Genomic DNA, 25796 nt, shown 5'->3' on the forward strand with positions numbered 1-25796 from the left:
CAAGGGCGATGACTCCGGGAGTGTGGTGTCAGGCGGAATGGCTTGAAGTAGGGCGTGACGAATTTGCACATATCTGAATGTTTCAGTGGGGCCCATACCATACTGCTGCTGTAGCTGTGAGAATGCAATTACTGAGCCCCGATCCCAGAGGTCTCCCACCACCGAGATCCCAATTTGATCCCAGCGTGCAAAACCCTTACTGGACCTCAAGTTCCCCAATGACTTCGCGTCCCACAACGGCGTCATTCTAGTGATCTTCCCCTTCCATCCCAGTCGAGATTGTGCTGTATGCCATAAGGTAGCCGTATGCAACGTTGGGCCAAGCAACGTACGAACCTGTGAGCGGTTGTATAAAACGGACAGCATGCCGTCCGTCCCTAACTGCGACCAGTCCGCTTTATAAGCGGGGTCATCCCGCGGGACATGGATCCAGCAATTAATCACCTTAAGTTGGGATGCCCAATAATACAATTGAAGGTCGGGAAGGGCGATCCTTCCGTCGTACCAGCCCTGAACCAATTTGGCATGTGCTATACGGGCTGGACCGTTGCTCCATAACAGGGCAGATACCTGTGCAGCCACCTGCCGGAAGTATCGTGGAGCCACCATGTGGGGGGCGTTTTCCAACACGTAGAGAAAACTAGGGAGTGCCATCATTTTAAATAACGCTGCCCGCCCTAGGAGGGTCAGCGGAAGGGTTGCCCAATATTTAACGTCCGCACGCAAACGTGTCAGAGGTGGCACCAGGTTCGCAGTGTAGAAGTCCGCCGCGGTAGTGGTGATGAAAATACCTAGGTACTTAAACGAGCCGGTCGCCAATTGCAGGGGGCAGTCAGGCCCCAACAAGGGTTCCCGGCCCCGCAGGACGAAGATCTTTTTGGACTTTTTGGACTTACAGAATACAAGTGGTTTGGATACACCTCCAAAAGCCCATTCTACAAAACAAGTGTACTCGTATATTACAGTGGTAAGAAAAGCAGTAGAAGTGCTTATGTTGATTTTGTCCACCACTAAGGCCATATCTAACATTTTGATAAAACTCTTGCCCTATCCTCTGGGGTTTTAGATCCTGTGCTGCCTTTCAATAAGGCAATGTTAGAGCTCATATTAGCTGCCTGGAAAAAGTGCTTCACAAACCTAGCAGTCCATACACCTGTTCCCGGTGACCCAAACTTTTGTGTTCACACCCCTTCCCAGAGAGCCTTTTGGTATAAGTTTTCTCCTTGAAAATGAATACTCCTATCTGATGGCTCCTTCTGACCAAGAATCTATGAAACTGGAAGTTTTTTGGACAAATTTGATATCTTACGGCAGCCTTGCTCTAAGTGCTATGAATGTCATGTGTCAAACCAACCATTATTGGGTTACCCAAGTACCTGAACCCTATTTTTTCCTGAGTTGGTGAAGAGTGGTTTTTACACTTCCAAACAGATCCTCAAGTGTGGTCTGGATTTTGCATACATATCTGAGGAGACAGCCATCATGCTTGGCAGAGCAGTGTACTGATGTGAAGAAGCTGAAAATTCCAATTTTATTCAGCGTTGCTCTCGGACTAGGCCATTCCAGAGAGTCAAATGCCTTTTCTTAGTCTAGTAATGCCACCGCAGTGGGAAGCGTGTGGGAAATCCTATTTAACACAGAGAAGGCTGTTCTCAGATTAGGAGATGAATCCGGATTGTGATCGTGAAATAATCTGGTCCATAAGTAGGGAGAGATGCATGGCCAACATTTTGGCAAAGATTTAATATCTAAATTTAGGAGGGAGAGGGGTCTGTATGAGGAGCAAAGAATGGAGTCTTTTCCAGGTTTCAAAAGTGATGTGAGGACCACATTGCTTGAGTGTAGGGGGGAGGGAGCCTGTTGTTTGAGCCTCCATGTATAAAGCAAGTAAATAAAGGGCAAGTAGATGTTTGTAGTCTTTGTAAAAAGCTCCTGTAATGCCATGCAGGCCGAGGGCTTGGAGCTATCTATAGCATCTATGGCCTGGACGACCTCTTCGCAGGTGATAGGCTCAGCTACAAAATTGCATTGGCCATTGGTTAGCCACACCATGGCTATCTTGGCGAGCTATGTTGCTATCTCGTTCTTTGCATTAGAGGAACAAGAGGAATAAAGATGTTCATAATACCAGACAATGGTGTCATCCGAGGTGCAAATTTATGTAATAAAGATGCTGAACTGATTGGGGTGAAGTAGGTACACAGAGGTACGACCTGTCCATTACCCCTTTTTGTTTTGTCTGGCTGTGGCGTGTTTACCCATGTACTTCACTTCCCTGACTGCCAGCGCATAAAATTCAATAGAACCAATTGGGCATGTAGCTGTGGGCGCTGCCTGAGCGAATATTGTCCCTTTCGATGTCACGCAGGGTGGATTCTCTCAGAGGCAGCTAGGTACGGATGTTGCGGAGTGTACCTACTTGCTTAGACATGCAGACACCACGTATGTTGGCTTTAAAGGCCTCCCAAAGGGTGGTCTGCGCGGACACCATACCGAAGTTCAAGGTGAAGTATTCGGTGATGGCCCGCACAGTTTGTATGAAAAATGTGGTATGCAGTGCCTCGCCTGGGAACCGTCACGAGGGCGCAGGCGGCCATACATGCCAGGGAATTTGAGTGTGAGGATCACTGGGCAGCGGTCTGACAGTGCATGGGAGATGTCTAACGCCAGTGGTCCAGTGTAGGAAGGTGGATATCTGACTATGGTTACCCCCAACTTTTTGCCTAGTGTTTTGCTGGTTTTTGACTTAGTTGGCCTGGGATTCTGCTATTCAGGGCACCAGGCTTCCTGCTCTCGCTGTTAAAATGGACTCCATGTACTTTAGGTGCATTTACCAATTGGTACTGGGCCACCTTATCAGTCCCTGTACCCAGGGCATAGGTGTACCCAGGGCCTACCAGGGGCTGAAGCATGTATTATGCCACCCCTGGCTGGCCATCTAAACAGACACAACTGGCTGCACGACAGCTGGGGCAAGGTGGTGTAATCACCCTTTGCTGTAGATATAGTATACCTATATCTAAAACCTAAAATGGACACATATATTCCTATCAGTCACTCCTATGGAAGGCCTTATCAATCCTGAAGGCAGAGTGTTTGGAATTATGTGAGATGGTGCTCTGGCATGAGCTGAGCCCGTTTGCAGCTTGCAGAACCAAGTCCTAATAGCTGTTCCATGATAACGCTATACCATATACTCTTAAGTGCATTATAATCCTCGCGGTTAAATGCTAACTCTGGTATAACATTATCAAAACATGTCGAGTAAGGTGTCATACGAATTGGAATACTACCCCCTCGCCAATGCTGGCGACGGGGGTAGCATTCCACCCTTCTAGAGGGACACGACATGTGTGTAACTGAGAACCCCGGTTAAAGTTAATGCTCGAGCCTTGGCATCACAAAATGGATGCTGCCACCACAGACACCAGTCTGACCTCCTGCTGCTGGGAGTCCTTCCAGCGAGGGAGGCTTGGACAAAGGGTTTCCTGCCTTGGGAGGTGCTAGCACCACCCCAGACAGGATTTTGTGTATTGGGTAGGATAGGCCTGAAAGGAATGAGACATGCCCGAGGCACACAAGGTGTCCTGTGCATACACCGGTTCAAACCAGTTGCTGGGGCATCCCTGCCCCAGCTCTGGCGGGAAACCGGACAAAGGATAGGGGGTGTAGCCACCCCCCTCCCTGGACCCACCCAGGGGAGGGACCTAGTCTGTAGTGCAGCCCCCTTTAGCAGGATAAAGGTAGGAGCTGGTCCCATTCCAGATTAGATTAATCCTGAGCTACTCTACAAGAAGAAACTGAGGACTTCGACGTTCTGCTCCACAGAAGACTGAAGAAATCTCCCTTGTGGGCAAGGAGTGTCCACCCTGCACAAGCAGGCACCATCAAGCGTCCAGCATCTTCCCTTTGTCGTCTTCCCTCGAGGATCCAGACTTCAGAGCCCGACAAGACCCGGATTCCCAGACCTCTCCGACCTCAACTCACATCTACAGCAAAGCTGAGACCCGTGGGTGCGACGAGACACGTGGGACCGGCCATCTTGGAAGAAACTGCACTTCGCTTCCAGCACGACTCCCGAGGTAAACTCGACCAAGTGCTTTGGGGACTGAGAAGCCCCAGCCCCGAGCAGCCCCTGCACCAAAGATCAGCCCTCTAGTATCCACGAGATCTGCGTGGGGCCCTTCTGCTTGTTTGCTGCTCGACGCGTTGTCTGGTCACTTGCCGGCTGGCTAGCGGCCTCCTAGACGACGAACTTTGAAATCTTTGCTGCTGGTCTGGTTGCTCCAGACTGGCCCTTGCTCCCTTCCAAAAGAGGGGCACCCCGGACTCTCCTAGTCCGCACCAGACGCTTTCTCCACTCACCGCGTGGGTTGCCTTTGCCAAGGCCTGTTGACGCCGATTCCGGATCCAACACCGCCGACAGCGAGAGCCTGCGTGGGACAGCTCGTGCCTCCATCCTGGTCGTCGAAGACACCTCCTGGTCCACGTGGCTGTAGAGTCAAGCATCCACTCTTCACCTGATCGCGACGACGACATCTGGTTCCTTCCTGGTTCCACTCCAGTCACTGGCTAGTGACTTTGAACATTGTCCCCTCTGCTTTCAGGTCCTCTTCTTCACCGATCCACCCTTGGATCGCACCGGACATCTTCCTCCTGGTCGCCTGCAGCATCTTTTCTTTCAGGCTCCATTGACTTCAACGCGAGAACCCGACACACTTTGGCACCTATGCACCCGCGGCCCGTGGGTGAGGTAACGAGAGCATTTCGGTGCTCAAGGGTAGTTTAACTGTCCTAGTGTCCAGTTCCACAGTCGTTTTAGTCCTACCTAGTCAGGATTGTCCGTACTCACCTTTAACTTGAACTGTACTGTTCCTAGACGTTGTTACGCATCTCACGTGTGAGTTCACACTCTGCACACACGTTCCGTGGGCCTCCTATTACTTACCTAGAGTTAGTGTACCGTGGTCCCATCGATCCTACAGCCTCTGGACAGCTCCATTCGTTCTATCGACTTTCACATTCCACTTACTTAGTATATGGTTTGTCGTGCCCCTAGGGCACCATTGTAATTTTGTGCAACTTAACGTATTTTTCCTAAGAGATTGTCATGTGCTTAGCCCTCTGACCTCATAAAGAGTTCAGAGGTGTTTGTTATTAATAAATATACTGTTTATTTTCATAACAACCTGTGTGGAGTCCTTTCATCTGGTATTCAAGGGGCTATATTGTGGTAAAACAGCTGGCTTCACATGCCAAAAGAGTTTAGCCTAAGACTGCTTTGTCCATGCTACCGTTAGGATAGCTGGTCTATAAGGTTGACTTACAACCAATCACCATAAGGGTTGTTTGGACTGATACAAGGTGATCACTAGAACTAGTGAGCATCATATATCAGGCCAACTTCTCACATCCAGGGTAAAGCATTCACTGAAACAAACCAATAGTCGAGTCGGGTCCACACCCATGGGGGGAGGAGTAGAAGATGTACTCAGCGGTGTTAGGGTGGCGAGCCCACTAGACGTCATTAAGAGCATAAGTGTCAATGATGAAATTTAGGAGCGTGTTGGACCTGAGTTTTTCACTTTGTTGAGTGCCGGCGGACCCATGATCACTTGTTCTTCCTCATATTGACTTATGTAAGTGTATACTGCCTGAAAAAATTCAGGGGAGTCTATATTGGGAGTATTTTTGTTTATTAAAGAGTATTCGTTTGCCCGCTATCGGTCCAAAAAGTAAGATGTAGCGGCCCTCTGGGTGTAGATTCCCTAAGAATGGTATGTGAAGGGGACCCTTTTGTGTGGAGAAGTATACAAACCTCCTCAAATATGTACTATAATGGTAGAAATAACAGTATGCTTCCCATGTGGAGGTGAACATGTGGGAATCCCGAGGTGGATGATGAGCTTCTTGCAGGAAGGCTATTTTGGCACTGTGTCAAGACAGATAAGAGAGGACCTGTTTACCCTTGAAGGGATTGTTTAATCCCCAAATGTTCCTGGAAATGAAAAGATGGTCATCCCCTCCTAGTAATGTCCGGTAGCGGCATCTAAGATAGCTTGGTAGAACTTAGTGGTCCATGAAGCGTGTACCATCGTTGGTGCTCACAATGCAACATGGAACAAATATTACCAAATAATTACGAAACAAACTGTGACATCAGACAAAAAACTATCCAGTGAATCCCCATCGGACAAAACACAAAACTAATTAAACCCAAGAAGAACAAACCGGTGTACACCGTTGGGGGTGGCAACTCCACTGGGGTCACAGTCTGAGATATTAATATGTGGAACAAGAGTAAATACGGATCGCAGAGTATTGGCTTGTAAAGGCATTCGCCCGGGTTACCAGGGAGAGTATATGTAGGTACATATCAAGGGCAGAATAGTTGAGTCATGGACTGGCTAGATCCTGGAGCAGCGGGAGGCATCAGTCAGACAGCACTCCCTGAGGAAGGCGGAGAGGCCCTGTGATCTGAGATGGGATGCCTAGAACTTGGTGAGCTTGGCGATTTCAAAAGTCCATTGCTTCCCTCGGATTGTCGAAGTACTGAGATTTTCCCTCAACTTCAGCACAAAGGCGAGCTGGATGAAGCATGGCAAATTTGAGTCCCAGTTTGTGCAATGTCTGCTTGGCGTCTTCATGCTTCCTCCGTGCCTCCTAAACAGTGGGGGTAAGATCCAGGAAGAAAATAAGCATAGATCCCTGGTATTGCATTGTGCCTTTATAGTGGGCTAGCCAAAGTACTGCGTCCCGGTCCTTGTAGTTTAGTAAGCACGCCAGAAGCAGAAGTTGTCGGGGTAGGGCACCAACCGACCGACGGGCGAGGACCAAGGGTGCGGTGGGCTCGCACCACTGCGAAGGTGGACTTAAAGTTAGTGCGGTCAAAGAGATCAATGAGCATATTTTCCACAAAGACATCAGGGCATCCCCTGATGGTCATCTCAGCCACACTAACTATGCGGACATTATTCTGCAGAGAGCGTGCCTCGAGGTCTTCATTTTTAATAGCCACTATTTTAAGGAAGTGCTCCATCTTGTCTAGTCAGTTCGTGGCAGAGACAGCACGATACTCCAGACCCGAGATCCACTCTTCAGCACACTCCAGCCTAGTGTTCTGTCACTCCAGGCTCTCACCCACGGTATGAATGCTGCGACTAAGGGCATCAAGACTGGCATCGATGGAGCAGAATCTGGCCCCAATCTCTTTCATGATAGCATCTGTGCTCGCTGTGTCCTCAGAGCCCCTGTCACATCCGGGGGTTCGTCAGTGTCGGAGTGTGACCCTCTTCAGCATGTGGGTTTAGAATGCTCAAACAGGAGCTTGCGTTGTATTGGGGCACCCTTGCCCATCATTAACAATTAGAAGGGGGATCTGTTGAGGGGGTCAACGTGTATGGGTGGTTGGCTCAGCAGGTCTGAAAAATCTTCAATATCACTGCCGGTGGCACCCCCCCTCCTCCCCCCCCCCCCCCAGCATGAAAAGGATGTGCAGTCCACCCATCCACCGGAGAACAAGCGTGGGGAGCTCCAAGATGATGTAAGTAGACCACACTGGAGGAGAAGGTGGCAGGGCAGACCACCTGGGCGAGATAAGGCATCATAAAGAGAACACTGGACCCCCAGCAGCCTCCAGCTCCGGCCGCTTTAGACCAGGGGCAGTCCAAGCTCGGGCCCAGCAATCCACACTTACAGAGACTGTAGAGGTGACCCAGTCAAGGAGGTGCATACAGAGATGCAAGGGGGGTGACAGAGGGCACATCGTGACCCCTCTGCAGGTAATGCAGTTAGGAGGGACAAGACCTACCCCACCTCCAGGTAGCAGTGTGACAGCACCAGGGAAGCCGCACTGCAGGAACCGCTGCAAGACCATTCACTCCTTACCAGACCGGGCAAGCAGTAGCAGAGTCCTCACGGGCGCAATGGCTGCCCGAAGACACCACACTCACCGGAGGCCAGAAGATTCCGCCAGGGTCTTCCGCACTGCATGGGCCACCAGCAGCAAGGTCGAAGTGGACCACAGGTACCCAAAGGTAGGCAGGAAGTAGAGCATGCAGTCGGGAACTGGATCGGGCCCACACCCTCATCTAAGCCCCTGTAGCATGAAGGAGGAAGGTCAAGCCTGCAACACTGACGAGACTGCAATCTCTACCTCAGGCTCCCCTTCAACTTCTGTCGCTGCGGGGCCTCTGAGGCGGTGTCAGGATGTGTAGGCCCAGCAGCCCAGGGCGGCACATCCTTGTTGCGGTGCTCCCCTGGCTGGATTTTTTAAATTAAAGATGGTACTCGGTGCGATCCATGCAGTTTAGGAGACTGCGATCCCCAGAGCTTCATGAGTGAGCATCCATTTTAGTAGCTGCCTTGGCCACGCTCTGTGATGTGCAATTCTTTTTTTTTTTTATTTAAATGTGTTTATTGGTTAAAACGACAGCCATACAAAAATATTTGGACGACAATTTCAATTCAACCGATACAATAGGTGAGAGAACAGTACTACAAATTACATATAAATCATTACTCTCTTGACCTGCACATCTACTCATATCCATTTCTACCTTAGGTGTATACAAGGATCTCACCAATATTTATTCCACAGTGTGAGAAAGTGCCATCTTTCTTGCATGGGTATGCCCCCACTTTCTGCTGAATTGCTAATGTGCTTTGACTGAGTGTTCCCTGTGCTCCGGCCAACCAGGTGCCAGGGCCTGTGTTCCTTCCCTAAAACTTTATTGAAACTAAAACCCAATTGGCATCTCTGGCCACCTGTCAGCCCCTAGTAAATGGTACCCTAGGTACCCAGGGCATGGTGACCAGAGAAGACTCCTATGGGCTGCAGCACTTATTGTGCCACCCTTAGAGGCCCTGTACCCTGACGCCCACACACTGCCCTTGCATGCTGAGTGTCTAAGTACAGGACTAAACAGAGAGTCGACATGGCACACATCCCTGTGTGCCATGCCCACAAGCTCACTGACCTGGCATCCATCAGTCACCCCTCTAGCTGGGTGCCCTATGCCAGTGGTGTGGGCACAGGTGCATGAGCCCTGTGACCCTACAGTACCCAGGGCCATTCCTGGGCACTGTAAGTGCAGTGCTGACATTAAGAGTATATGGTGCTGGGAGGTCGTCATTACGAACTCCTCAGCACCATGATGGCTTCACTGAAGACTGAGAAGTTTGATATCAAACTTCTCAGCACGTTAAACCTGCACTGATGCCAGTGTGGGATTTAATGTAAATTGCACACCAGAGGGCATCTTAGAGATAACCCCTGAAACCTAACTAACTCCCAATGTCCTGACTGTGTGGCTGCCGAGGCTGCCACCACCAGACATGTTTCTGGACCCCTGGGTCGAGAGACTGCCGCTATCGGGGGCCTGAAACAATGTACATCCTGGGACGAGGTGCCAAGCCTCCTCCCCCAGGATGGGCAGGGGAAGCTCCAAAGGCATATTCCGCCTTTGTGAGCTTCTCCAGGCCACTTGCTGTACTCAGCAACTGGCCCCCAACGGTTCTGACTCCCACTCTGGTGGGAAGAACGGCGGGAAACCCTAAGTGAGGAAAGGGGGTGTGCCAGCCTCTGCCAACCCCACCCCTCAGTTGGGAGAGGCAAGGTGAAGCAAGACTCCGGGCTCCGGCCATCTTGAAGATGGGGAGCCCTACCCAATCACAGCTAGGCTCCTGCCCCCCTCCCACAGGAGAGGAGCAGGCTAGGGGGTGTACCCACCCCAGGGCAGGGACCCATTGGTCCCTGCCCTTACCCTACCTGTAACGCCCCTAAATTTAGTATTTAGGGGCACCCTGAACCTTCCTTCCTCAAATCCCGATTGCAACAAGAAACAAAAAGACCTGCCGTGCAGCTGCTAACAAAAGGACGACGCTCACTGACTTGGCCCCAGAACCTTACAGGCCTGTAGATCCTTGAACCTGCTCCTGCGAAACTCTGCCGTCTCCTGCGGACACCAACCTGCCTGCCTTGAACCTTCCAAAAGACTGGGACTCCCACGAGCAGTGGTTCTGCTCAAACAGCAATACCCCTGGTGCCAACCAGGAAACGCAAATCCAGCACACTCTGCACCCGCCAAGCCCGGCCTGTGCCTGAGTGACCCAAGACCACGAGGACGTCGCCCCCGGCGATTGTGACCCGTAGTGCAGTGCCCAAAGACCCTCCTCGACGAACAGGACGACGCCTGCAGCCTCAGAACCAGGGACACCTCCAACCGCGACCAGCTGAGGGTAAAATTTACAGACACCAAAAGACACCATTGCACCCGGCGCCCTGCGAATCCCTGTGCCTTCCTTTGGGGTACCTACCTCTTCTCCAAGATCCCAACTTACCTCTCAAAGTGGTGGTCACACCTAAAGAATCTCTGTTCCCGAGTCTGCAGCCTTTGTTCACTTTATAACTTTCCCATTGGATAACATTGAGCGCCCGACGGCTCAAAAGCTCCAGTCTAGTACTTACCTAAAAGCCGATAACTCGCTTTCCTTCCATAGGCGAACATTGACTGGTTTTCACTTGAAATTTCTTCTAAGTGTGGAGTTTTGAAACTTTAAAATATTAATCTAAAATCAGCCGAATAACAAATTCCGAATTACTCACCTGTGATCAGGAGAGAAGTACTGTACCTTTTAACCCAGTACTGAACCGCAAAAGTAATCCTAACTGTACTTACCAGTTACTTGCATTTTCTTCCATAGGAAACCATTGACTGTTTTTATGTGAAATTTCTTCTAAGTGTCGATTTTTGCAAACTACAAATATTCTCTAAAAATCGTACCAAATACCAAAACGTAATTACTTACCTGTCTTAGGTAGAGGTCCCAGTGCTGAATTTAGGAGTCCAGTACTGGATTATAAAAGTAACGAGAACCTACTTTACCTGTGACTTGAATTTCCTCCCATAGGATAACATTGCTTGGTTGTCAACTTTGAAAATACATTTATATTCTTTAAAAATCACAACTGTAACCAAAACGCTTTTACTTAACTGTTTACAGCTTATGTCCCAAGACTGAATCCAGGCTCCAGTCCTGTGGTTAGAAAAATAATCCTTAAATAATCAACTGCATTTATGTAGAAAAATCCATTGAGCTCAATGTTAAATTGTGTTTAAAATTGTGTTGCATATTGCAACCACTGTAGCTATTGTAACTTACAAAGTCTATTGCCTTTTTGCAAAGTAATTACCTAAAGTCACTCATATTGAGAAAAGTATATTTTGATACCTGTTGGTTCTAAAATAAAACAACTATATCTTTTGATATAAAACAATTGGCCTAGAGTTCAGTTCTTGAGTGTGTGAAGCCTTTTGCTGACTGAGTGTGTACAACAAATGCTTTACACTGTCCTCTGAAACTGCCTTACTGCTCGACCGAGCTACCACTTTGGAGAGTAAGGTTATATCTAACTTTAACCTCTGTCATACCTCTGGAGACTGGGGACTCTATACACACTGTACCTTACTTTGGTCCAGTATATATAGAGCCACTTTCTTGCACACAGCGACCATTTCCTATCCCATTTTTTTGGACAGCCCCGGGCTAAAAAAACTTCGGTCTTTGCCAACATACATCGATCCAACTCCTTTGCCCACATGGTCACGGGCGGCGGAGTCGCTCCCCCCCATCGTCTAGCCAATTCCCGTGTAATTAGCGTATACCCCAGTGTTGCATATTGTTGTTCAACTTCTGTGAGATCAGTCGCCTCCCATATGTTTAGCAGTCCTAGTCGTGGTGTCAACACTATCTCCTTTCTCAAGGCTGTCTGCATGCGGTCCGAGGCTCCCTCCCAAAGGGCACGTATCGTTTGGCAGCTCCACAAGGTATGATAAAAGTTGTCCTGTTGTCCGCACCCTCTCGTGCATTGATCGTCAGCTCTGGACTCTATTCTCGCTAAAGTTTTCGCCGTCATGTATGAGCGGTGAAGTATCCTAAGCTGTATTAGCCTAAATGTAAGTGTGATGGCCGCTTCCCGAGGCAACATAAGAGCTACTTGCCAATCCTCATTGCTTATGGGGCCTAAGTCATCTTGCCACCTCTCCCTAAACTTAGGAAAAGTGTTTGGCAGGTTATTGCATCACTTTTTATATGTGAGAGAGTCCATCTAACAGCCTGTCCTCCAGCGGTGACGACTCTGGTATGTCGTTATGGGACGGAAATGCTGTGTGTCTAATCTGCAGGTATCTGTATAGTTCTCCCTGAGCCAGACGATAATGGCCCTGTAGGTCTCCGAATGTAAGTGTAGCCACCTTCTTAACCAGGTCCCTCACCGCGGAGATACCTATAAGGTCCCACTTGTCAAACCCAGACTGGTAGCACAGCATGCCCAGCTTTTGCATATACCATAGCGGCGTTGCCTGCGAGAGGACACCTGCCCACCCCAAACGGGAATTGACTGTACGCCATATTTCTAATGTATGTTGAGTCGGTCCAAAGAAGAATTTCCTCTTATTCCTCCTTTCACTGGCGTATAGGGCCCCTAGATATCCAGAGCGATCTGTTTGATAGCGGTCAAGGGCATATGCTGGGTCGTCAGGGGGGTGATCTATCCAGTGGTTCACAGTTACCAACTGTGCATTCCAGTAGTAGAGTTGCAGGTCAGGCAACGCAATACCTCCATCGTACCAGCCTTTTGTTAATTTCTTTAGTGCGGTCCTAGGGGCTCTCCATTGATGTGCAATTCTTAGTAACATCTGTGTTGGTGGTATATTGTGGTTGCTATTTTTGGTGATAATTATCATTTACACACCAATTTAACATCTGCAAACATGCAGTCTAAGTCTAGTCTGTCAGTCCTCCTCCACCTTTTCTGGAAACCCCAGGAAATCCACCAATACAATGGAAGAACTGGTTTGATGCTTTTTGAGATTTATTCAGGGGCCATTGGAGCATCATGTTTCTATCCAGAAAGAAAAAGGTTTCTTCTTCATTCTGTAGGATTCGAAGTATGAGCTGTATTCAAACATTCACCTCCCCATCTTTTGGATGAAGATGCGTAAGCTGATGAATGTAAAAAAACAGTTAAAGAAACTTGAACTCAGATTCAGTATTTAATCGAGTTTAGTTGTACTCAGAGACAAATTCTTTAAAAGAGAGCAAAGCCTGGAGAAGATGTTGATACATATTCCAACATTGAGGAGATTAAGTGCTGACGGTCAGTTTGGAACGTTTTCTGAAGAATTGGTTAGAGATCAGTTTATTTTGAAATGCAATGATAGGTCAATTAAATAACAACTGTTTGGCTATGGGCAAACCGTCTCTTGAGGAAACCATCAGAACAGTAAAAAGTATAGAGACATCTCAATAATCAGCAAAAGAACTGGCAGATAAAGCTTCAGAATCTATTTGTATGGTATGGTCTAAAGAAGACAAGAGAACTAAATTTACGTGTAATGAAACCAATTTTTTTAAAACAAAATAATGTATGTTTTACATGTTGTAATAACACATGTGAAGGGTAACAGAATTTGCGTAGCGAAAAACATCACAGGTAGGGTATGTAACAAATTCTGGTAACTTTCCTAAGATTTGCAAAAGTGGGAGACATAGAGAAAGTGATGTGGAGAATGTTTCTGATTAAGAACAAGTAAAATATTTAGACAGGATCCAGGTCTATCTGAAAGAAATGGTTAGGGTTGTCTTTGAATAAAGTTATTGTGAGTGGTGATTCAGCGGAATGTGATGATCCTTACATTGACATAGGTGTAGGGGATAAAATATTCAAATTACTGTAAGATTCAGGAGCTAGGGTAGGATCACAATGATCGCACAAGAACTGTTTAAAGACGTTTTATGGTGATAAGTCATCAGAACGCATGCCAGATCATGTGTTTCCTATAAAGGGCAGAAAAGTGAGAATATTCTTTGTAATTGTCTAGATCTCTGGAGTTTAAACAAGTGCAAATGGATTGATTCACATCCCCTTTCTAAGATTAATAAACTGTTGACCATGATAGGATGATCAAAATGGTTCTCTAAACTAAATTTAGATGCAGCGTGCCATCAAGTTGTAGTGGATCCTGAGTCTGTTTGTCTTTCAAATTGGTACTTTACTTTCTGTAGTAGAGGATCTCTGTGTATAGTCATAATCTAGTGAATAGTCCCGCCCATGTGCGTTGACCCCGAAGCAATCAAAAATAATCTCTTAAGCTGTCTTCTTTGCAGTCCTGCATAGACACTTAAGAGAAAATTAAGACAAATAATGCAGCCTAACATATACAAGGCTACAAAGGCCACCACTTCATCTAAACCATGGAAAGGATAGCTTACCATGTCTGGTTTTACGTAATTTACCAAGTTTGCCTCACAGGGAACACTCCCCTTCACCAAAATCCTTGAAATGATAGAGAGGAAGGGTTGGACATACAAGCCCCCCTAGGCTGCCATTATGTGTCTTGAAAAGGGATCACGTGCCTTTAAGAAACTCTCCCGAGACCCTCGGTATCCCAGGATGCACAGCCAAAGTCCTTTTACTTTCAGTTCTTTTTTCCGGCTCCTGCTAGCAGGACCTTGAAGCATTGAGCTCTCCCTTTTTGGGGGGTTTTCTTCAATTTTTGCACTTTTAAAGTGTTTAGAGTATTTCACTCGACATCTGGGGTCTTCATCTTCCTTCTGCTGTGGTTTTTAGGCAGTTTTGCACACTCTTTCTGTCGAATATGCCTGCTTTATTCGATAAGTGTCCTGAGTGTGCCAGGAAGAAGGCCAAATCGGACCCACACAGAGTATGCATACTCTGTCTCCCTTCTTCCCATGTCCCAGGTGCCTGTGAGATTTGCCAATCTTTCTCCAGGAGGACCCTGCGTGACAGGGAGAAGATTCGGCTCCAAGTACTCGAGCAGAGGAAACATCAGGAACAAGGTGGGTCTGGGCCTGGAGGAACCTTGTCCTCTGCCCGTGCTTCGGCCTCTGGGGGGCTCCCCAGTTAAGATAAGGCCAGGAAAAGGCACAGATCTCCGTCAACGTCGATAGCCTCGACGTCGGCGTCAAGAGGGATGACCACCATATGCTCCCTGTCGACCCAGGGTTCTGGGTCGAAGAGACGTCGCCGCTCGACGTCGAAGGGACTGACGTCGAGACCTCGGACGAGGTCGACGTCGAGGGCTTCATCGGCGTCGAGACACCGTCGACGTCGGGATGAGTCCAGGAGGCATCGCCGTCGTGGCGACACCGCCGTTGAGGTCGACTCGACGTTCGACGTCGAGGTGAAGAAAGTCGACGTCGAGGGATGTATCGGCGTCGAGGCGTTCGACGTCGAGGAAGGTGTCGACATGGAGGAAGGGAAAATCGACTTCGAGGAGGCGATCAAGGGCCAGGACTGTGTCCTCTGCCTCAGTGGTCAGCCTGTCTTCTGTATCCACGAGCCCCCGGTCGCGTCGGCGCCGTTGCTCGTCTGGAAAGAGGGCACCCTCTAGAACATCCTCGTCAAGTCCGGCAAAGAAGAAGAGGAGAGTGGCTAGGTCTTCAGACTCTGAATATTCTCAGACCTATTCGCCTTTTAGGCCCAGGACGCCTACGCCTCCTCCATTACCTAAGGAGAATCCTCCTCCTACTCCTCCTCGTCCTCCAACTCTTCCCACGCCTCCTCCTCCGCCTCATCTTCCTCCTCCTCCTCCTCGGCCTCTTCCAAGGTCTATATCTCTGCCACGCTTCCCATCACCGCCTAAGGGGACTCCACAGCCGAGGACTCTGGTTCTGCCTCCGTAGATTCCGCCTCCTGTACGGCCAGTGGAGCGCCGAGGCCTAGGAGGTCTAGGTCACGGTCCAGACTGAGGCACCGATCAAGTAGTGACCGTCGGTCCTCTACACGGTCCCGGCATCGTCATCGGAGGGGTAGGTCCAGGTCCCGTCATACGGACTCTTCCAGTGCCCGGGGATATTCGCCCACCCATTCGGATTCCCCCCATACGAGAGTGTCACCGGTGGATGACATCGTATCGTTTCAGGAGGTGTTATTGAGAGGGGCAGCGAAGCTGGGGATTACTCTAACGGTTCCCACACCTTCTACATCGGTGATTTTTAGACCTTGCATAAGCGGCAGTTGTCTCGACCCTTGTTGCCCTTGGTGCCAGGGCTGGAGGAACCGGCTATGGAACTCTTCCTGACTCTGGCGTCCGCGAAATCCACTCCTTCCCTGCTGCAGAAAAAGCACAGGCCCCCTGACTCCGATCCGGCGTTCCTTCGATCAGACCCGGTGCCGGATTCAGTGATCGTCACTGCGGCCAGGAAACAGCACGCTACTGCCCCGTCTTCTACGGTAACTCCGGATAAGGAGAGCCGTCAGATGGACTCAGCGAGACGAAAAGTATGCGGTACGGCTGCTACGTCCATGAAAGCCGCTAGTGTTGCGGCTCTCTTGGGTCGGTATGACCGGTCTTTGTGGGAGTCCCTGCAGCAGTTTCTGGAGCACCTTCCTAGGGACAAGAGGGAAGACTTCCAGGAAATCATCAATGAGGGCATGATGGTATCCAATCAGGTTATCAGCTCGGCTGCAGATTCCTCTCTCCTGGCGGCTCATGGATACTGCCATGGGATTAATCTTAGACGCCATGCCTGGTTGCGCCTGACATCGCTGAAACCAGAGGCGCAGCAGAGAGTCGCCAACTTGACATTCTCTGGGTCGACGTTCTTTGGTAAACATGCGGATGATGAGATGGCCTGCATGAAGGCGGAGGCAGAAACCCTGACGGCTGTTGGGTTAGAGAAACCAAAAGAGCAGAAGACCTTACGTCCCTTCCAAAGATGTTTCGGTGCCCAGGAAAGAGGGCAAGGTCGTCAAGCTGACCAGCACTACCAACAGCAGCAGCAGTACCAGCGACGGCCATTCCAGAAGCGCCAAAGGGGCAGAGGCGGCAACAGTCCTCCTCGATGCCCAAAGGCCCGGCCGGGTCAAGCCCTGAGGGGTTTCTTCCTCCTCGTCCGTTACCCGCTCCGGTGGGGGGAAGCATACAACATTACTTGGTAGAGTGGAGAAAAATTACTCAGGACAAGTGGGTGCTGAATATTGTTTGCAATGGATACAGTCTTCGTTTCGTCCGCCCGCCTCCAGCGATTCCACCGGTTTGCTCGCAGTTCCAACTGCGCGAGCTCCAAGTGGAGGCCAATATCCTGTTAAGAAAAAGGGCGATAGAAGATGTCCCTCTGTCTCAAAGGGGAAAGGGTCTTTACTCACGGTTCTTTCTGGTACGCAAGAAGGACAAGAACGAGTTCAGGCCCATTCTCGATTTGCGATATTAGGAAGAAAGGGGCCCCTACCTAAAAGGATAAACCCTGGCAAGGAAACAACAGTTGGGGTAAAAGAGCGAAATTGCACCGGGTTTTGTGCCTGTTAAACAGGCACAAACCCCGGTGCAATTTCGCTCTTTTACCCCAACCATTCTCGATTTGCGACAAGATTTATCCTCAGCTGCAAAGGGGAGACTGGCTTCGTGCAATATATCTGCAATATGCGTACTTCCATGTGCCCATTGCACGGAAACACCGGAAGTTCCTGCGCTTTCTAGTCGGCACCAACCACTATCAGTACACCGTACTACCGTTTGGACTGAAGTCTGCACCCAGGACTATTTCGAAATGTATGGCAGTGGTGGCAGCACACCTGCGAAAGAACAAGGTGTTTGTCTACCTGTACCTGGACGACTGGTTGATCATCGCCTCCACCTTCCAGGAAGCGCAACTGCATTTCAACAGGACGGCCGTTCTGTTGAACCAGCTGAGGTTGCACATAAACATGTCTCAAGTCCGTTCCGACGCCTGTCCAGTGCCTGCAGTACTTGGGAGCCTCCATCGATACTCTTTCAGCAAGCGGGTCTCCTTCGGAGGAGAGACGCTTATCGATCCTTCGGAAGGCTCAGGCTCTCATAGCTGTTCCATCTACAACAGTGAGGACGGTGTCTTCTCTACTGCGGTTGATAGCCTCTTGCATCTTCCTCACGCCACACCCACGCCTACATATGAGGCTGTTGCAGGAATGTCTGGAGGATCAGTGGGACCCTAAGCGGGGGAGCTGGGACGAGCTCCCTCCTCGATCAACAGTCCCTGAGATGGTGGTGCGCCGCAGAGAATCTCCTCAAGGGGGTTCCATTCCACAAGGACATTCCCAGTCAGACTGTCGTCACTGATGCTTCTCTTCACGGCTGGGGAGCGCATTCAGACCATCTACAAATCCAGGGAACGTGGTCCCCGGCGGAATCCACGTATCGCATCAATTTCCTGGAACTCAGAGCTGTCCACTTGGCACTGAAGGCCTTTCATCCGTCTTTCCAGACCAACTCCTTGCTTGTGCAGACGGACAATACGACCACAATGTATTACCTCAACAAGCAGGGGGGCTCGAGATCGCGCACACTGTCACAGGAAACACAGGCGATCTGGCACTGGCTGCTAGCCAGGGGGATGACGATAACGGCTGCCCATCTGCCGGGTGTGCAGAATGCTCAGGCGGACGCCTTCAGCAGGCTGGTGCAAGAAAACGACGAAGTGCTAGGAGACATCTTCGACAGATGGGGCACTCCGGACGTGGATCTGTTCGCCACTGCCGAAAACAGAAAATGCCGAGACTTCGCCTCCAGGTATTACCAACTGGGGACTATGGGGAACGCGCTATGGATCAGCTGGTCGAACAGCTTTCTGTACGCTTTTCCACCCATTCCTCTGATTCCGGCGGTACTCATCAAGCTGTCTCAATCCAGAGGACGGATGATCCTCATTGCTCCAGTTTGGCCCCGACAGTGGTGGTTCACGGACCTGCTTCACCGGTCTCTCCTACCCCACATGCGGCTGCCGTGTCGACCGGACCTTCTCACGAAGTTCGGGGGGCAGATGGTGCACCCCAACCTCTTATCATTGAGTTTGGCGGCATGGCTCCTGAGATAGTGCAATATGGGCACTTGAATCTTCCTGAAGATTGCATGACTATATTTAAGGAAGCTAAGAGACCTTCCACGAGGACTTCATATTCCTACAAGTGGAAGAGGTTCTGAATCTGGTGTACTTCCAAGAACTATGATCCTACGACCTGCAAGGAAGATGTCATTCTTCATATATCTTTTGCATTTGGCTCAGTCTGGCCTTAATTTTCATTCTATTAAGGTTCACCTCGCATCGTTGACTGCCTATAGGAATTGCCCTTCACAGACATCCTTCTTCCAGATCCCTGTGATTAAAGATTTTTTTGAAGGATTGAAGAAAGTGTTTCCTCCTGTTCGGCGTCCTTCGCCATCATGGGAGCTGAATGTGGTGCTGTCCAGGTTGATGAAAGAGCCTTTTGAACCCATCCATAAGGCTTCTCTGCAGCACTTGTCTTGGAAGGCGGCCTTTCTTGTGGACATTACGTCGGCCTGCAGGGTGAGTGAAATTCAGGCTTTGTGTTGTCAAGAACCTTATACTGTATTTCATGCTGCTAACGTTGTGATGTGTACTCACCCTAAGTTCCTTCCTAAGGTGATTTCTGATTTCCATGCCAATCAGACCATAACTTTACCTACGTTTTTCCAGAATCCTTCCACTCCAGCGGAAAGGTCTCTCCATTCCCTGGATGTCAGATGGGTGTTGAAATTCTACTTGGATAAGACCAAGGTCTTACTATCTCAAAACAGTCCATCTCTATGTGGATTGTGTCCTGTATCCAGTTATGTTACCAGAAGGATAACAAGACCGTAGGAGGAAAGCCTAAGGCTCATTCTACCAGGGGCAAAGCAGCTACAACAGCTTTGCTTCGTAATGTTCCCATTGATTTATTTATTTGAACTTATAATGCGCAACAGCTACCCGCAGTGGGTTTCCCGGCACCAGGGATAGACAAAAGAAGAAAAGAAAAATTGCAGAGCCATTGCAGAGATCTGCAGGGCTGCCACTTGGAAGTCGGTCCACACCTTCGCTAAGCATTACTGTCTGGACTCTGATGCCAGAGCAGATGCTCAGGTTGGGCAGGCTTCATTGAGAAATCTGTTTGCACAGTAGTGGTGTTGTCTGTCTTTTCTCCACCGCCGGGTTGGTGCTTTGGGGATGGGCTTGCCATTCTATTCACTAGATTATGACTATACACAGAGATCCCCTACTACAGAAGGAGTAGTTTCTTACCTGTAACTCCAGTTCTGTAGTAGGGGTATCTCTGTTATAGTCATAAGCGCCCGCCCTTCTCCCCGGTGGAGAAAATGGTACTGTAATGTATGCTACAGGCCTTGCTTTATACACCTTCAAAAAGAACTGAAAGTAAAAGGACTTTGGCTGTGCATCCTGGGATACCGAGGGTCTCTGGAGAGTTCCTTAAAGGCAATGTATCCCTTTTCAAGACACATAATGGCAGCCTATGGGGGCTTGTATGTCCAACCTTTCCTCTCTATCATTTCAAGGATTTTGGTGAAGGGGAGTTTTCCCTGTGAGGAAAACTTGGTAAATAGTGTAAAACCGGACATGGTAGGCTATCCTTTTCATGGTTTAGATGAAGTGGTGGCCTTTGTAGCCTTGTATATGTTAGGCTGCATTATTTGTCTTAATTTTCTCTTAAGTGTCTATGCAGGACTGATACGAAGACAGCATAAGAGATTATTTTTGATTACTCCCGGGTCCACGCTCATGGGCGGGACTATTCACTAGATTATGACTATAACAGAGATACCCCTACTACAGAACTGGAGTTACAGGTGAGAAACTACTCCATACTGCAGAATGCCATTTGGGTTGGCTTCGGCAGCTGCTGTATTTCAGAGAGCTATATTTCAATTGTTTAGAGGCGACGAAGGAGTTGAGTTCTTCCAAAACGATGTTCTGGTATACACTGCCATTAAGAAGAACATGATGTTGTGCTTAAAAAGGTGTCAAATATCATGCGCACTTCAGAGGAGAGTGGAGAAATATTCACTTCCCCAAAATAGACTGGGGCATTTAGACAACTTGTCTCATTCAAAAAGTTATAACTATAAGGAATATGGTTGTGGAGCACAAGCCCTCACCCACCAAACGGTGGTATGCTTCATCATCGCGTACAACGTTGCTCAGCACTGCACTGCCCAGCGGGCCCCACAACGGGGCTCTTTGCCAGAAATCTTTTCCCAAAAAGCCAACAGAAGCCAGAATTATCTAGCTTCAGTATTCTCAAGAGGATTGGCCAATAGTAGTTTGAAACCTATAAGAAAACAAACATATATCAATGGAAAATGTCAATGACAAAACTATGCAAATGCTGAGCGTTCACTGTGATACACAACATGCTGCAGTTCGTGCACAGGAGAGTGGTGCTATTCCTTTCATTCATTTTTAGTGCCAGCAGGTATCATCTAATGTATATTGGTGTGAAAATCATCCCTGTGAAACGTAGTGCCCAATAAGAAATATAATTATGAAGTACAACAATCCTTCCCTTCTAAAACACACCCTGTTTTTCCCCCAAAATAATGTCACTCGATTCGGATTTTGGGAAAAAGACCCCTGGGGAACCGGTGGAGGGCTAATCCAAATTGCTACCCTAAACGGGACACGTGAAGATAAAAATGTAGCATTTTCACACAGTCACTTCATCCCCATTGTCATAGCCCAAATCACACTTATTTGTAGCATTGAGGGTTCTAGTGTGTTAGCCTACCCATACGTCATGGTTCCTGTGACAGTGGGCTGGGAGCAACAGGCTGTTTGTATTCAAGTAATATGGGGCGGGAGTCGGGACCCATGACATCATCATGTCGATGTGCGAGACGCTATGGGGGCAAGAAAAGCTAGAACATGAACCCACTCAATTGTCAGGCCCTACATTCCTGGTATGAACCTTGAACATTCTTTAAAAATTCAATGCCATTCTTACTGAAACTAATCAAATAGGGTAAGATAAAATCTCCACAGTAATTAATAAAATCTTTTGCAGAGCAGAAAGATCATTATTAAACATCTCAGATATTAATAACCAAAATCCTCAAAGATTACAGAGGGTTAAAAAAAAGCAGGGGGGAGAGAAAAATAATTTGTAGTGTGAGACAAGATGGGAAGTGTTCTGTCTGTGTCATTTAATCCATTCAGACGAGATTCCTGCACTATACTGAATTGCCAGTGCTCCTCCACGGCCATAGTAATCAAAATTACAAAAGTATGAAGGAATGTATCTAAAAGACAACTTGTCAATCATATATATGGGTTCTTGGTGCATCTAGCTGTGCCCATGTATAAGAGAACGAAAGATTGTACAGGATGCGGAATTTTTCATGTGGAAATCCATTATAGTAATATAAAAGGAACTGCAAAGACAGACCCAACGGTGTTCATTTGTTCTTGTGGAGGGCCCGGGTGTGTCATCATTCAATCCCACAGTGTTTGCATGCAGTTGAAATACCCATCTCTGTTCCTTCTAAAGAAGCTCTCCTTAATGTTGTCACTGCTATTCAAGGATCACCCAAGAGATGTGGCCGGGGGACTCCAGGCCAGGGACAGTAGCTCACTATCAGGGCACTCTTGGTGTGGCCCTCTAAGGCTCATGACGGGTGTGGGACCTGACCGACACGGACAGGGCTAAACCCTCTGAGTACACACGTAGATTAGTGTTACTCCGGAGACAAAATAAAAGTCGGGATACCAGAGATACACGCAGTTGGGCAGTCAGGGCAGGGGGACACGAGTGTATACCTTACAGCAGACATTTTCTTCCCCAACAGAGGCCCTTAGCATTTCAGTGAGTTTTGGAGTACTGTCTGGTTTCTGGGTTTGCAGTGACATCCCCTTTTGCCCAGTTACCCTTAACTTTTGCAGACACCCGAGAACTATCCAGACACATATGTAAAACGTCTTGTTGTTCATGACAAAATGCTGCCCATGAGCACACGATTTGTTTCATGTCATGACGGTCAGAAGCTGTTCTGTTCTTCCTCTTCCTTTTAGAATGTAATTCACATTGTCTTTATTTATAAATGATTGAATTGCCCAAAACATACCAGGTGTATGTATGGTTGCGGTCTCTTTTCTCCTTCTGTTGATTGTGTCATTTTGTTGCACAGTGCTGCTTACGTTCACATGGTGTGGTATTGTGTGTTTGTATGTTTTGTTATTTCTCCATTGATTTGGTTGGTTTGCATTACACATTCTTGTTTCTTGTTCAATCTCTCTCTCCGCTGAACAGATTTCTCAGCGTCTCTCCGTTTCTGTTTTCCCTCTTTCTTTGACTGCCATAACTCTAGATTGATTGGATCTCCCCTTTCTTCTTTGTTTATGTAGGTACCCTGCCACACTGTTTGTTGCACCCTCTTTACACTGTGGATGATTCTTAGTTGCACTTACTCTTTCCTGTATATCAGTCTGATATATGTCTTCTTTGCTTTTCGCAGCAGTGAGACCCTATAATATTTATCCATACTGTTGTTTGTTATATTTGCAGGTTTTACCTGTTTGAATGTTCTGTGTGTACAAGAGGCCCCGAGAGTGTTTGGAGACTTCCATTGAGATGGTGAGTAAGCTGACAGAAGCATCTCTTATTCATAGAAGTATTGGCCTAAACAAACCGACTTACTGCCTCACAGTCTTGTTTCTGCACTGTCCACTTTTGCCTTTGTTAGTGAAAGGTGGTTGAAATATGTGAAATGTGTATGTAGCTGCATGGCCTGATATTGTTCATATTTTGAAACTTTGTTCATTGGTTGGCAATGCTGCTACAAAGCCTTGAACCTCAGTCAGCTCTCTGTTATTCTTTCCGTAACCCATAACCTTTGCAGGGTTACAGTTTCTCCCATTCTCTAGCTTTTATTTCTCGGGCGGGGATGCAGATGCATGATATAGAATCCCTCTATGGGTTTCCCTTTGTGTTCCCTGTTGGGCTCCCTTTTGAATCTCCCTAGATGCCAGACGGAATCTGAAAACTCTTGCAATAGCGACGTGCACCGGCAAATGGTGCCATCGACCTCAGTTGTGACTCAGACAATCTTCCAGACATGATGACAAGGAGCTACACAAATGCTCCACCTCTTTGGGCTAATGTCAGTTTTTCTTTTTCTTCACCCAGAGGCACAGCTGATCCGGAGCTCCACTCCTACAGGTTCTGAGTTTTTTCACCACAGCCAGGGGCAGGCAGAAAGACTGGCGCTAAGGTTTTTGGGGGCAGGGCATTGGGATCTCCCAATATGGACAGCCCACAACCCTCTTTTATTAAAAAAAAAACTCTGGTGTCTAGTAGGCTTTCTGCAACTCCCTCGCCAGATTAGGGGTAATATCCCCCATCTACCCCCATGGGGGGATGTGGGAATTGGCATACGCATGTTATACTAATATTGAAAAAAAAGACAATAATTCCTGGTGCCTAGTGGGCTTTCTGGTCCCCTGGTGCGCAGATAGGGGCATGCCCATTTAGGGCAGCACCTCCCCTAAGTAAAATAAAAAAATGAAAAAATACCTGGTGTCTAGTGTGCTTTCTGCCCCCCTCTGGGGGTAGATTGGGGGCTATTCTTTTATTGAAAAAGAGGCATGTAAACAATCCAAGCACAACATTGCCCAGAAGATCCGTAGAGTACATTGATACAGCATTAATAGCTCATTGCACAGTACATTAGAAGTCAATTGGATGGAGAGAAATGCAAAAATATTTGATGTGCCGTTATTATTCAAGGAAGCAGATAGCTTTCTTTATGATTTTTAGGAACCCCCCAAAAAATCTTTTCAATCCATCCCCATGATTATTGAAACCTCCAGTGACAGTCTCAGCAGTCATTCCCAAACTGGATACAAAAATATAAAGCCCTTGAAGACTCTCCTGCATGCCTAATCGGCCAGCCAAAACCAGATTTAATTTTTTCACAGGCAGCACAACGCCAGTTCAAAAACCCTTTTTACGCAAATCTCGGCACCTCCCAACAAAGATGGCCACAAGCTCGACCCACTTTGGCAAGCTATTTTCATCTATAGCGGCCACCACAGTCAAGGCTGCCAACACTCTTGCAATGTTTGACCTCAATGACTCGCAGATGCGGTCAGACCTTTCCACACATATTGACCTGTTACCTGAGGACAGTAAAGTGAAAGCCCTTAAGATCGTACAAGAAGGAGAGAGAAACTCGGCAGGGATCATAGAATGTGTCATTGATTTCTCAAACACTGGTTTTAGACCGCTTGCAGGAGCAGCGATCTCTGAAGACAAGGATTACTCAAATCTTCCTCTTTCCACCTAGAGGTACAAACAAAAATGTTGAATTTAGCCTTCGACGAAGAATCAGTGTTCAGTAAGCATGTTGACAAATTACTTCAGTCCATTAAAGCAGATACTGATACTGCCAGGTCTATTGGGACTTTGAAATTTGGAAAGCAGTCCTTTCGATGAGTCAGTGGGCAAAGGCAACTATTCTTTTAGAGGAGGTTTTCAACCGTACAGAAAACAATATCCGCCATTGCAACATCAATATACACACCAATACCAAAATCAACCACAACAGTCTTATAGGCAGCAATCATCTGCATCACACAAATAATCCCAGCAGAGCAAAATGTGCCACCGTCGAAGATATTCCAACAGAAAGCAGTGACTCTTTAGTGGTGCTGGCCACACCCCCCCCATCCTCCTATTCAATTGGCAGGTCACATTTTCCATCATCTACATCAATGGGCCTGCATTGGTCCCTCATGACTTCGTGGGTACTAGATTTCATCTCATGGGTCATACTCTGGAGTTCATCCAAAGGCCTCCAAACACTCCTGCAAAAGGACCACCTCGTCTTATATCAAACAGCTCCCCAGCAAATTGTCTGACATGTTACAAATGTGAGCTATAGAGGTAGTTCCCAAATGTCAGAGTACTGGGATTTTATTCTCATTCCTTCCTCATTCGCAAGAAG

At 48.0% G+C, this 25796-nt stretch overlaps 1 protein-coding gene across 5 annotated transcripts in view; it reads left to right on the top strand.

The window, feature by feature from the left end:
• PHF1 (PHD finger protein 1) overlaps window positions 1-25796 on the top strand; it is an 836267-nt gene that overhangs the window by 391395 nt on the left and 419076 nt on the right. For all 5 annotated transcript variants that reach the window (XR_013594654.1, XR_013594655.1, XM_078641645.1 and 2 more), the window contains one exon: window positions 23357-23425. Coding sequence is in view for 3 of the 5 variants with exons in the window: in XM_078641645.1 (XP_078497771.1) it covers window positions 23357-23425 (69 nt within the window). In the remaining 2 variants the exon portion in view is untranslated. The remainder of the gene's footprint in view (window positions 1-23356; window positions 23426-25796) is intronic.

This window comes from Lissotriton helveticus, chromosome 5_1 (assembly GCF_964261635.1).
Source record: "Lissotriton helveticus chromosome 5_1, aLisHel1.1, whole genome shotgun sequence".
NCBI classification, from domain to species: domain Eukaryota; kingdom Metazoa; phylum Chordata; class Amphibia; order Caudata; family Salamandridae; genus Lissotriton; species Lissotriton helveticus.